This window comes from Chaetodon trifascialis, chromosome 6 (genome assembly GCF_039877785.1).
Source record: "Chaetodon trifascialis isolate fChaTrf1 chromosome 6, fChaTrf1.hap1, whole genome shotgun sequence".
Taxonomy (NCBI): domain Eukaryota; kingdom Metazoa; phylum Chordata; class Actinopteri; order Chaetodontiformes; family Chaetodontidae; genus Chaetodon; species Chaetodon trifascialis.
Genome location: NC_092061.1, coordinates 19,218,398 through 19,231,436, shown reverse-complemented (window position 1 = coordinate 19,231,436; position 13,039 = coordinate 19,218,398). Strand labels below are relative to the sequence as shown.

Genomic DNA, 13,039 nt, shown 5'->3' with positions numbered 1-13,039 from the left:
ATCCAGCTTTGTATCTGAGTAACAGCGACAGAAAAACAGCAGGTGTGTTGTCTTTCTTCTCACTGAAATGACAACTAGTAATCGTTTCTGTGCTGACTGAGGGTGAAACAGAAAAAGAGCTAACATGAACACATAATCATCATCGTCATCATCATCCTCTCTCCTCGCTCCCTCCATCTTACTTCGCTCTCTCACCTGCGCAGAGAAGCCGCAGAAGAAGGCGTACCAGAAGTGGACAAAGGTGAAGGTGAAGTTCTTGTAGAAGAAGTAACGCAGGAACTTGCACATGCGCAGGTATGACCAGCGGCCGTGCACCAGCAGGAGGCGCTGCAGGAAGCGGAACTGGGCGAAGGAGAAGTCGCTGGACAGCACAGCCTGCATGCCCTCCTGGCCGGAGATGCCCACGCCTATATGAGCAGCTGGGTGGACAAAGAGGGGAAGAGGGAAAGGGTGTCTGAATTTCTCTCCATCCCACAACAGGTTGACTGAGTCACTTTTTTATAGCTGAGGGTTTCAATCAACTTCTGCCAACTATGGGGGCAGAAACAAACCAAAAAAGCATGTGAAATCATTACAGCTAACATGTTAGCAGCAGACACAGAGTGGTTCCGCTCATTTTCATCATTATACACGTATAAGTCTGTCTGTCACTCATTACCTTTGATCATGCTGACATCGTTGGCTCCGTCTCCGATGGCCAGCGTGACTGCTCGCTTGTACTTTTTGACCAGCTCGACCACCTGAGCCTTCTGCAGAGGAGTGACCCTGCAGCAGATCACCGCTTTACACATACACGCTGTCTTCAGGAACTCCAGCTCCATGCTGCGCTCGAGGGCGTACGCCTGAGGAACCATGGGGGAAATGATGACAGGCAGGAAATAAGAAGAAATCACATGTACCAATTGGTTCACATAAAAAAGATAGAAATGAGGATAGAAAATTACTGTAAAATAAGATGAAGAAAAAAACTGACTTAATAATAATAATAATAACAAAAATAAGGATGAAAATAAAAGCAGAAATGGTCTGCACACTTTGTCACACGGCCTTGACTTTTCAACCAATCCCAGACCATCTTCCCAACCTTGTTGTGGGCATTGTGTGTGTCAGGCACAGCCTGAAGCTGGCCCAGAAAGAACCACTGTGTCGTGGTGCTGTGGTGGGTTATCAGGAAATTTATGGCTAGTTAAAGGCTGAATTGAATAGATCCATTTTCAGTGCAGTGTACATCATCAGATATCCATATAAAATATCTAAAATACCAATAGGATGATGTGAGCTTGGAAGCTGACAGGTGGTCAGATTTTGTAGAGATCAAGTAAAATCACTAACAAAACAAATAAAAATCATGGCACTAATGATGCCTCCTAAAGGTTGACTGGACAGAGATTTATGTTTGTACACTTGATGACTGTTAATCATAAAAATCAATCATGTAAATATCAAAAACATCACAAATGACAGATACAGCCACATTGTAATGAGGAAAGTGATGACATACCAGGCTGTGTCCGTTGATGACCAGGCCGTACTCTCCGTTCGTCGCCTCGTCCTTCGCACCTTTACCCAGAGTCCTTTCTGGCAGAAACACTGAATCCTCCACAGCATCTGGTTTCATGGAGGTCTGTGCACTTCTGCTCCACAAGAAAATAATGAAATGGATGAATGCGTAGAAAACAATTCATAATAAGCTTGTGAAATCGCTGTTACTTGTGTTCAGTCGAAACTGAAACAGTTTTTTGAAAACTGACCGTAGTTCCTGCCTGACATCCTCAGGAGAGTTGCCTGAGATGATGAAGACGTCATTCATCTCCTCGCGCAGTAAGTTGCAGGAGTAACCAATGTTTTCTGCAGTTTCTGCAACACAAATAATAAACATTGGTAAGTAAAAAAGAATCACAAATATGAGGTGTAGAGCAAATATAAAGTCATATTAAAAATGACACAATGAAGATCTGTATGTAGAGATGATTCTGAATGATGATCGTGTCAGGATTAGGAATATTCACAGAAAAGTACATTAAACTTACAGGAATGTATCTTCTGACACTTTTAGCAAGTTTATTTACACAGCAGCATTCAGACACAAATCAAAGTGCTTTGCAAAGGCAGACACAGTTGAAATTCATAAAAGAAAATACATTAAAAGGTTCTACAGTAAGAGAGAGCAGTGGAACTTCACCTTGGGAATGCTGATTTTCAGGATTTCCAAGATATCAAGCTTTCACCAAATAGTGTTCAAATGGATGCAAATAAAGGCAAATTAATAAACTTATTGCATAAACTGTCTGCTGTGTCTAAAACTTGACTGTGGTTCAACTGTGACGTACTGTGTACGGCGCTCCTCTACATTCAGGGATCATTACAAACACTTTAGATACACTCACTTTCTACTTCCCTCCCTTTCCCTCCCTATTAAATCATTTTCATCATCATCATTGGTGAGTAGAAATTATGGGCAAAACTACAAAATTCAGACCCACGTTGTAATACACTGATATAACCATTCACATACATCACACAAAACAAAACCATGTTAAGGAATAACCAAAGTTAGATAATACCTTTTTAATTAAATTCTCTCATCACGTTTGCAGTTACGTACCTTGCTTGTCACCAGTCAAAACCCAGACTTTGATGTCTGCTTTGGACAGCTGCTCAATAGTCTGAGGAACTCCGTCTTGTAACTTGTCTTCTATGGCTGTTGCTCCAAGCAGCTGAACACACACATTCAGACACGTAATCAACATGGTGTGTTTGACAAAAATAAACACAGTTATCTTTTTACAGTGTGAGCTTTATTTATTTTTTCCTACCAGCAGATCCTTCTCGATCTCCTCGTACAGCTGGTCCAGTTTGCCCTCTCGGTCGTCCAGTGCGGTGCTGGCCTCATGGTGGCGCTGTTGCCACTGCTTGAAATACTCCTCATCCAGATCCTTATAGGCTAGCGCCAGGGTCCGCAGGCCGTCCCCTGCAAACTCCTGCAGACAGGCATGCACATACTTATATGGACGAACACTGCACATATAGGTACACACACATAAATACACCCAACACATGCTGGAGGAACCCGCACGCACACTGGCCGATGGTATTTGAAGACATAAACAGAAGTTACACTCATCTGCCCAGCTGTGTAAATTCTGTGATACAGGCAATAAACTCCAAGAGGAGGGAAGACAAACAGACAACCGGGTGATAATCAGAAGTTTGTCTTTTCTACAACATGAACCAAACAAGAAAGAACAAGAAGGTTTGGGTCAGTACACAACATTAGGATGAACTTTATATCTAGAAACACACACACAAACACACTTGACACATGATGAAAGAGCTAACACACAGGCATGCAAACATCAAAAAGGCAGAGAGATCAGAAGGATTCAGATAAAGCATGGGAATGAAATCTCAAAAATATTTTTCTTCTCTTTCTCTCCTTATAGAACAGACAGAGAAATGTGACTGACATTAAGGTGCTCTGTAGTGACGTCCATCAGCTTGCTGCAGGACTGATGCAGCCTCTCATAGATGATTGTGTCTGCACCTTTACAGTAGAGAGAGAGCTTCCCCTCTGGACTCCGAACTGTGTACACAAATACAAATATACACACATACATGAGAACAAATGTGGATCTTATTTTCAAGAAGAAAGGCAGTGACTTCAATTATTTCGCAAAATACAAAGAAAAGTTAAGAAAAAAGAAGGAAAAATCAGTTTGGCTCCATAAATCTCCAGTGACAGCAGTCTATATGAGGAATCACACTAAAGAGGAGCCTTAAATAATCCGGTTTCAATAGATGATATACCTATGACGGACATCCTCTTGCGGACGTTGTTGAAATCCAGGATGGCCAGAAGTTCATAGCTGCGCTGCTCTCCCATTTCCACGATGGTGACGCTCTCTGGTGTACGTGAGCGGAAGACAAATCCGAAGTTTCTGGCTGCTGTGACCAACGCTCCCTCATCTGGAGACTGGGCCTGGTAGAAAATCTCACCTGAAGGTGCAAAAAATATGTCACTTCATTTGTCAGTGGAGGAAGAACAATCCTTGATTGAGAAACGTTCTGCTCTGCTTGTCCTTGGAGACAGAGGCTGTGTTTCACTTAATCCCTCCTCACCTTCTTTCTTCTCCTCGGCCATGACGGTGTGGCAGAGGGCCAGCAGTCTGAAGAAGGCGTGGACCTCTGGGTTCTCCAGCTTCACCGCCTCCACCAGTGCGTGGTCGTGGAACATGAAGCGGAGGTCGGCCAGCGGATTGAAGGAGAAGTCCACTGTGTCTGTGTTCTGTTTAGAAAGAGGCAGGGAGGACAACAGGGAGTGGGACAGAGGAAGATGTGCCATCAAATCTGATGGAATCCATTGAAATCAAGCCTGTCTCCTCAGGCCCCTTTTCATTTTTGGTTAAGTAACTGTAATGTTGATTAAGTCCATTGGTTCTTCCATGATAAGGAAAGCTGTGGCAAGAAATGCAAAACATAAAAACACAATGAAAAATGACCTAAATTGCCATTTCAATCACAAAAGTCCAACTCACCTCAGTAATTTCTAGTCTTTGACCTGTGTAGTCATACACATCGCCTGAAAACAAATAAATAAAATGAGATGGGACACAGAAGTGCTGAATATACAAGCCGAAAACATAAAAACACTAGTTTCCTGATGGATATACAGTGGAAGAAGCAGAGCTGAGAGGAACACATGATGTCTGCTTTCTATTGTTAGGATACATTTCTCTTGCTATGTGTGTGTGTGTGCATACACACACACACACACACACACACACACACACACACACACACACACACACATATATATATATGTGTGTGTGTGTGTGTGTGTGTGTGTATCCTTGTTACGGCCAGATATTTTTAGACTAGATTTTAGACTTATCCTATGTGATGACTGCAGGGTACACTGTGTAAAATAGAACTGATGTGTAAAAAGTTTCAACTCCCTTGAGGGCCATGTTATAACAGGGGTAAATTTAAAATGTTTATTCCCAACTGGATTGTTTATCTTGACATTTGAACAGCTCATTGATTTGTAGGCACATTAATTAAGAGCCTATGTTTTTTTTTTTTGTCTATTTGACCTTTGCATTGTCAACAAAGTGATGGACCGTGTGCAGACTTTTTGGTTTTCTTTCCATTTAAACAAAACATCTTCATTTGTATTTATAGTTCAGCCATTTTTCAGATCATGATCGTGGAGGGATTTGAGAATATTTCCCAAGGAGCTCCTCATAAAGAACTGAGCATTCACAAATGTAAGGATAGCTCCCTCTTTGATATTTTTTGGTGAGGAAGAAAATGGCCTATTGCCTCTATTTGGATCTTAGCAGAAACCACTTCTCTCTGCAGTTGCACTGAGTCTTGTGGAACCAGAAAGCAACTTAATGAGAGAAAAGAGCTTCAGAGCTACAGGTGAATGTCTTCAGTCTTACCGTAAGATTTGCCGTTAATGGAGCACTTGTTGAAGATCATGATGTTCTGCGTGAGCGTCCCTGTTTTGTCGCTGAACACGTACTTGATTTGGCCAAGCTCCTCGTTCAGTGTGGTGGTACGAGCCTCAGCGGGGGTGTCGTTCCGTGCGTAGTACATCTTCCTGTCCCAGTCAATGTAGAAGCTGTTGCCCAGCCGAATGATCTCCACACTGTCGAAAAATGTAGATACAGGACTTTAGAAGAAGCAGATATGATGTTATTCATATGTTTATTTGATTTCAAACTACTGCATGTTTGATGCCATTTAAGTCCCTGTAAAGCTGCCGAAGTTTTGCATCTAATTCAGTAAATATCAATTTCATAAACATTGCTACCTGACATAGAGCGAGATGGGCACTACAGTGTTGAGGATGATGACATAAGACCAGAATGTGAGGAAGGCTGAGAGGCCAGCATCGTTGCCATCTTGTCTGGGCAGGAAGACGGTGAACTGCGAGCCTTCGTTCAGCTCCCAGAGGTAGTTTCCTATCGCCAGGATGGTGCACATGAGGGCCAGGAAGCCAAAAATCTGCATGGAATATTTTCACAATTCAGAGGTCAAAGCAGTCTGTGGGTCAAAAAGGGCAAGCAGTCAAGAACCTGAAGAATCACTCTCACACCAAGCGAGTGGTTTGTTCATCCACTAATCACTACAAAATAAATCAAAACAAAGTATTAATGATTTCTGATGTATCCGAAATGTTGGAAATGTGCAAACATTCACAGCCATATATGTTAATATGCTCAAAGAAATCATGTGGCAATTGTCCTTTTTCTGTCTGGTAACTACAGCAAGACCTGACTAAACAACTGATGAACTGAAAAAGGGCAGCAAAATGATCAAGACCTCTAATTAAAAACAATTCGACCATCCTGAGGTCAGGCGAAAGGGCGAATAATTGGAGGACTCACGCAAAGAACCAGGATGTTCATCAAACGGTCTATGCTGGTCCTTTTGAATGTGCTCTTCCCACAGTTCTGCATCAGCTTCGTCTCTGGACCTGCAGAAGAGGAACAGAGCAAGTAAGACCTCAGATGATCTCACATCAAGACTGTCCAAGTGTTTGTTCATGTTAGATCAATCAAATCACACTTTATGCTTAAGTTTTGTTTTTCATCTCACTCTCTCAGTATGGCGACAAAGTTACCAGTTTTTTACTGGTTTCCCACTGATACATTTCCATCGTTCCCACCTCCGAACAGCACCAGTCCAAAGCACCACTCGGTGTTTCTCAGTGTGCAGCCTCGCAGCAGGATCTTCTCATTGTCCAGTGGGTACTTCTGGCCGCCGTAGGTTAGCGTTCCCATGAAGCGGTCCAGGCGGTTGTTGGGGGGCTCACAGCGTACCTCGCCTTGAGGGAGAGAGAGAGAGGTGACGCAGCAGGTTTGAGGTTGTGCTCAGAAAGACAAATCAACTACTAAAGCATGTATGCGTGCATGTGTGACTTTGCTTTGGTGCCATTGTGTTGCTTTCAAACTACTTATGGTGTGTCTGGGCAGGATTAGGAGATGGTTATAATAACACTAGGAAATTTACTTCTTTAAATGAATTACAGCCAAATCAATGTGTGCATGCATGTTACTGAAAAAGAACAAACAGCCATAATAGAAAAGATTGTGAAATGAGTAACAAAACTGAGCAAAACTCCACCCTTCTAACAAAACTTATATATTTACTCATTACTTATTTACTATGTATTTTACTATCCAGTAATGTAGTGGATAATCTTTTATTTTAGAATTGAGAGCACAGAAAAGCACAGGAACATGTTTTAGCTCTTCAGAAAGACTTACTGTAACAACACTGGACAGCTAAGGTGGGACTTTGACTCCACTTTCACATAATAAGAAATGCGTGTCTTGCTCTTATCATAGCTAGAAGAATCTCACTAATACTGAAGGAATTTAATGAAATCTATATAATCACATGAACATTTATGTACGTTTTCGGGTGTCTTGTGTTTTTACCTCTTTTTGTCGTTCTGTTTCAATGCACAAAAAGCTTCACGCAATGCTATTTGTGTAGTCTTACCATTGAAATCTGCCAGTTTTTCGATATCGTCCCCCAGGTCTCCGGTCACGGTCAGGGCCTGTCTCACCTTCAGGTTAGTCTCTCTAAGGAAGAGAGGATGACAGCAAAGAGAAGACAGGAGGGGGAGGATGACAAGGTAAATACAAAGAGGAGAAGGAAGAGAAAGTGGTAGGGATGAGGAGGAGGAGAAAGGGATCAAAAGGAAAGGTTGAGGAGAAGCAGAAACAGATGATGACAAGCAGGAGGAAGAAAAGCAGATGAGCAGGAGGAATAGGGAAGAGATGAAGGGCCATAAAAAAAAGAGACAATGAATACAGCGTGCAGAGCTGCTGATGCACTTTGTATATTACATAGAATTTAGACTCACCCATCCAGTTCTGCCGTCTCGATGTACACCAGGTTGAGAGGTTCACTGCTGGAGAGCAACAGGAGGTCAGCCTGAAATGACAGGGATTTATCTCATCAGAATGAGGCCATCAGTTGTCTTATTCAAATGGAACAGTGTCTGACGTATGTAAATCTGTGATCAATAACAGACAAATACGGCGATTTCTGCCAATAATAACAAAACATCTATCTATTAAAGTTTCTATCAAAGCATCTCTGCAGAAATATATTGTAACTTAACACTTTACTGACAGCTTTGTGGGCTTTACTTTATTTTGCAAAGCAAAAAAACCCTTTCATTTCCAGTGGTCTTCAGCAGGCAAACATGATGCTGTGTTTTCTTTGCACACACATATTAAAAATGGTCTGACAATGAGATGAAACATTTACACCATGGAAAAACCATCCAACAATGAATCCCCATGACAGTACGAAGGCACAACAAAATGCAAACAAAATAAATGGAAATGGTGAAATCTGCTGGTGCATGGAGAATAAAATGGAACAAGAAGAACGTTTTATTTTCATCCATTTACTCACGGTGACAAACTGGTTGTTTTCCAGCTTGATGATGTCTCCCACTTGGACGTCCATCCATTTCTCGCTCCGTAGTCTGACAACAGGAAACAGGCTGGTAAGCGGATGTTTCGACAATGTGTGTGCGCGCGCGCGTGTGTGTGTGTGTGTGTGTGTGTGTGTGTGTGTGCGTGTGTACTGTGTAGACTTGTGTGATTGTGGTGTTTAGAGAAAAGGTATCTGTTTCCCATATTTTTGAGGATTGTCAGGAAATAAACTGTCTGAGGGACCAAAATAACACCAAGGTCATCCTAATATTAGTCCTTCACTGCGTGTTCCTGCCAGCGTCCTGTATTATCTGTCTGCCAGTAAGAGAGAGAGTTTTTGAGACTTGGCAGGAATACAAATACTTACACTTGATACTTTTCAGGGTTTTCACATTTTTCTCTCTTTTGTCAAATAAATTGACAGCTTAACCTTCACACTAAAGCTGACAACTTAAGTCAATTTGACATTACATTAGATTCTAAATGAGCACATTTATGTTTCAGTGCTTAAATTATTTCACTTTCATCAAACTGAAATTTATTTACAGTAAAATGTCTTTTTTTACCTGTTATATCACAAAGTAAGTAATTCATTCATGAAATACGAAATAATTGTTAGTTTGAACACTAGCTCTGACGTATTTATAACAATGTACACAAAATTTTACCCTCCATCAGGCTTCTCATACCAACCTGAATCAATATTGATTCAAAGATGCATCTCTGATAATAATACTTTTTCACAGTCTTTGCTGGAAATAAAATCTGCTTCATTCAAAAAACAGTTTATTCACCTAATGGGTTTTTCATTGAAGACCCCCCTCCCCCCAATAAAAGAAAGAAAAGATCGAATCGAATCAACAGGAAGAAAACAGATTCTTCCTGCCATCCTGCAGCTGCTCCCTGTGGCGCCCTGAACAGTGGGCTCAGAGCTGCTGCCAGAGAGAGAACAACCAGGAAATACGGACACCACATACATGCAAATATTTTGTCCAGTGTAACATCCAAAACTTCAGACATGTTGGAATCTCACTGTACTGTATGCTGTTGTGCAGAATAAATGCTGTAAATGTTAATAATAACAACATGTTGATCATATGTATTGTTCTTGTTTGTACAGAAATGCTAAATCAAACAATTGATCAATTGGTTGATCATATACTGGTTCAAACTTCACAACTATGATGAGGAGGATGGATACCGAGGTCATTTAACAATCTGAGGTGGAGTCTACATCCTGCAGATAGACACAGATTGTACATGATTCTGATATTTTTGATTCAATATCTCATCATTTGGTTTAGGTCAAAACAAACAAAACGTATAAAACATTTAAGTTCTATTTAAAATTTATTTAGTACAGAATTTCCCAGCTTGTGACTGTGTTTGGAGCCTTGAATCTGAAATGCATGCAGTGCAAGCCCACTTTCACCTTGTATGACTTTCAATTCTTCTGTTTACAGTCAATCAATACAGGACATTTTTGACCTTTCTTGCTCATATTTATTGCATATTTTGACCCATCTGTTTATATCTTGTGTGCTACATATCAAAACTCTAGCACAGCCACAGGAAGCAGCTGCAGGATGGTGGGGAGAACTTGTTTTGTATCCTGTTGACCTGATGTTTGCTATTTCAAATATGTGAGGTATGCTTGATTTGTTCAAGGGATCTGATGGGCATTTGTGTTTTATTCCACCCTTAGAGCTGAAACAATCAAATACTATGACTTTCAGGATTTTCTGAGTAACACCTGTCTGTAAAGAAAAGTTAAAGGACTCCAGTGGTGCCTCTGCAATTACACAAAAACCAGGATGTAGCTACCACGAACTGAGTCTGAGCACAGGTATGTGTCCCATGATTCATAGCACATAAACAAGCTACACATATAAACTTACTTTCTATCAATGAGGACTTGAACCTTTCTGTTGTTGACTTGATTGTCACTTCTGTGGCGATTCTGGAAGGAAGACACACAAACACACACATAATGAAACAGGAGTGAGTCATAAGAGTTCACAAGAACTCAGTTTGACCACAAACATTTGCATGAAAGTTTTCTGGCACCAACTAACTGACTGTGTTATATTTACTTCAGATCTACTGGTATATACAGTACATACTGAGATAGTGAGGTGTGGGAGTGAAGATTTTGTTGGAGTTTCAAACGAGTATTAAACTGGAACCTCCCACGAGAGATATTCAGCTGAATTAGACCTTTTCGGAAACCTTCCTTCTAACCACTGATGCATCTCGACCATGATTATCTCTTATCATTTTATCTCTAGTTAGGTTTCTAATCTCTATTTATTTCTGAGTGAGACACAGAGACTACTGAGACAGTCAGTCCTGACAGCTGGTTTCCCTTTTGTAGGTTAGGCTCATCCTTACAGTCACTATTTAATTGGGTGTTTTAATCATTACAATTGCACAGGTCAGATATTAAAAAGAGAGAGTGAAGCTTTGTCCAGAACAAGAGCTCTTGTACTTCCTTCATTTCAGAGGTCAAAGGGTTTAAGTCCAGATTGCTGGCTCTGTTGGAGTGAAGTGAAAGTGCAGGAATGACAGATGTTACATACAAGATAAAAGAAAGGTGAAATTAAATCGAACATTAACTTGTCCATTCTGTATTAAACCCATCTGGGGTTTTGCTGGGTTTTATGATCTACTTTCTGACAGGCCTTTCACCTTTTACATTATTTATTAACACCAAGGAAAAAGCATGAACTTATTTCTATGAAATCTGGTTGCCTGAAAGGCCTCAGGTAAAGGAACAACCGGTTAAATTTTGGCTGCTATCCCAATGTATGACACCAACAAATGGGTTTCCGTCTTAAAACAAAACAATGTCAACATGCTTCACCTCGCCATGAGTTGCCACCTGCTGTGATCAGTCCCATTAAAAACAACAACAATAGCCTTATTAGTGGGAGGTCTGACAAAATCAGCCTAACTTTATGTAGTATTATTGTCTTTTCTGCTTTCCTCTTCTGTTAATCATCTTGTGGCCCCTCAAACTTATCTTGCCTATCTTCCCTAGTTTGGGAGCCACTGGACTGGATGATTATTGTTCTTAAACTGTGAGGCTAATGGAAAATGAGCCTGATCCAAATCTGACAGAAATCTCTTCTCCGTATTGAAGATGCAGAATTTATATCATCCATCCATCCATCTATTTTCTATACCGCCTATCCCTTTCGGGGTTGTGGGGGGGCTGGAGCCTATCCCAGCTGTCAACGGGCGAGAGGCAGGGTACACCCTGGACCGGTCGCCAGTTGATCGCAGGAGAATTTATATCATTGAACATAAAAGTGATCTCATCAGTATAAGCGCAAAGTATACATGTCCCACATTGCTCCACGTCAGTAGACATTTGCTTCTAAAACTGTTCTTTCACCACAGCTTCCACAACACTGGCGACAGTTATTTCATGATATGTTTTGCAAGGTCATCCACCTTTCTATATATGGTCAGTCTTGAGTTGCTGTGTACCTGCTGAGATCAAATCAAGCCTGAAGCCAGTGACTTCACTACAGGAACAGATGGATACCAGCGGTGAGGACCGTTCAGGATCGCCAGCACCGCCAAACAAAGAGACTCTTGTTCTCTTCCCGCAGCTAATGTTTAACCCATGACATTAGTAATTTTCTCTTGGTGGTTTGGCATTAGGTTATAGTGTGCCCCCCCCCCCATCCCCCCCCCCCCCCCCCAACACACACACACGTATGCCAAAGTAATTTTCCTCTCTTTGTTTCAGAGGTACATTTTGTTTTGTTTTCGTTTCCATAAAGCCATGAAAGAAAAAGAAGACACTTAAACCGTCAACAGCAACAAGGAGGACTTCTTGATGAAGCTACAGTAAAGGTCAGCTGTGACATAGGTGTTCGCCTGACAGAGGGGAATTTGTGTTATTTCTTAATCAGCCTTAACTGCCACATGGCATCATTTTTTTGTCACTAAAGGAGAACTACTCTTCACATTTTCACAAATCTGGCTGATGAAACAGCCTGTTGAGCAATCATTTTACAGAAAAAGGACTAATCCCTCGACTCCAAAAGGGAGTGTACTCTGCAGTATGTTGGGTTTCTCTTTCCAAGATGCTTCTTGAAATAATGGGAGTGAAAGGGCCTGAGGTCAACCTTCTGAGGTTTGGCTGGGCCTGAATCAAAAGGTTATAAAACAGTCACCACGCAGACCTTAATTTGACCTTGAGCAGACTGATAAATGCTTATCCTTACGAGCAAATGTGCATCATGTCTGATAGTGCACTGAAAATGAGATCAGGTGGAGTGTGTTTGTACATGAGGCTGCTGATGTTAGTGATACGGTTTCCCACAGACAGAGAGTGAATGGTAATTATCAGCAACATGAGATAACATGAAATATAATGTGTAGTGCAAGAGTTGGACCGTATCGTTGTTATTATGTGCGGCAAGGCCAATATTTACTGCTAGATATCATCAAGTGAGTCACTGGAGATTTGATGGACCAGCTGGAGAATATCTTATCATTGCTTATGTTTCAGATGACAAACCGGAGGAGTGGGTCTGTGCAGCACCTTACTCATACCTACT

At 41.3% G+C, this 13,039-nt stretch overlaps 1 protein-coding gene across 1 annotated transcript in view; it reads right to left on the bottom strand.

Annotated features, from left to right (window-relative positions):
- The window catches only part of LOC139332515 (phospholipid-transporting ATPase ID-like), a 35,406-nt gene that overhangs the window by 2,879 nt on the left and 19,488 nt on the right, over positions 1 to 13,039 (bottom strand). The window contains exons 6-23 of the mRNA XM_070964515.1: positions 10,364 to 10,425; positions 8,443 to 8,515; positions 7,883 to 7,953; positions 7,516 to 7,598; positions 6,677 to 6,835; positions 6,396 to 6,484; positions 5,819 to 6,012; positions 5,445 to 5,653; positions 4,536 to 4,579; positions 4,120 to 4,285; positions 3,808 to 3,996; positions 3,468 to 3,583; positions 2,817 to 2,981; positions 2,606 to 2,717; positions 1,752 to 1,857; positions 1,502 to 1,634; positions 659 to 842; positions 196 to 419 (exon numbers count right to left, since the gene is read on the bottom strand). Coding sequence (XP_070820616.1) covers positions 196 to 419; positions 659 to 842; positions 1,502 to 1,634; positions 1,752 to 1,857; positions 2,606 to 2,717; positions 2,817 to 2,981; positions 3,468 to 3,583; positions 3,808 to 3,996; positions 4,120 to 4,285; positions 4,536 to 4,579; positions 5,445 to 5,653; positions 5,819 to 6,012; positions 6,396 to 6,484; positions 6,677 to 6,835; positions 7,516 to 7,598; positions 7,883 to 7,953; positions 8,443 to 8,515; positions 10,364 to 10,425 — 2,379 coding nt within the window. The remainder of the gene's footprint in view (positions 1 to 195; positions 420 to 658; positions 843 to 1,501; positions 1,635 to 1,751; positions 1,858 to 2,605; positions 2,718 to 2,816; positions 2,982 to 3,467; positions 3,584 to 3,807; positions 3,997 to 4,119; positions 4,286 to 4,535; positions 4,580 to 5,444; positions 5,654 to 5,818; positions 6,013 to 6,395; positions 6,485 to 6,676; positions 6,836 to 7,515; positions 7,599 to 7,882; positions 7,954 to 8,442; positions 8,516 to 10,363; positions 10,426 to 13,039) is intronic.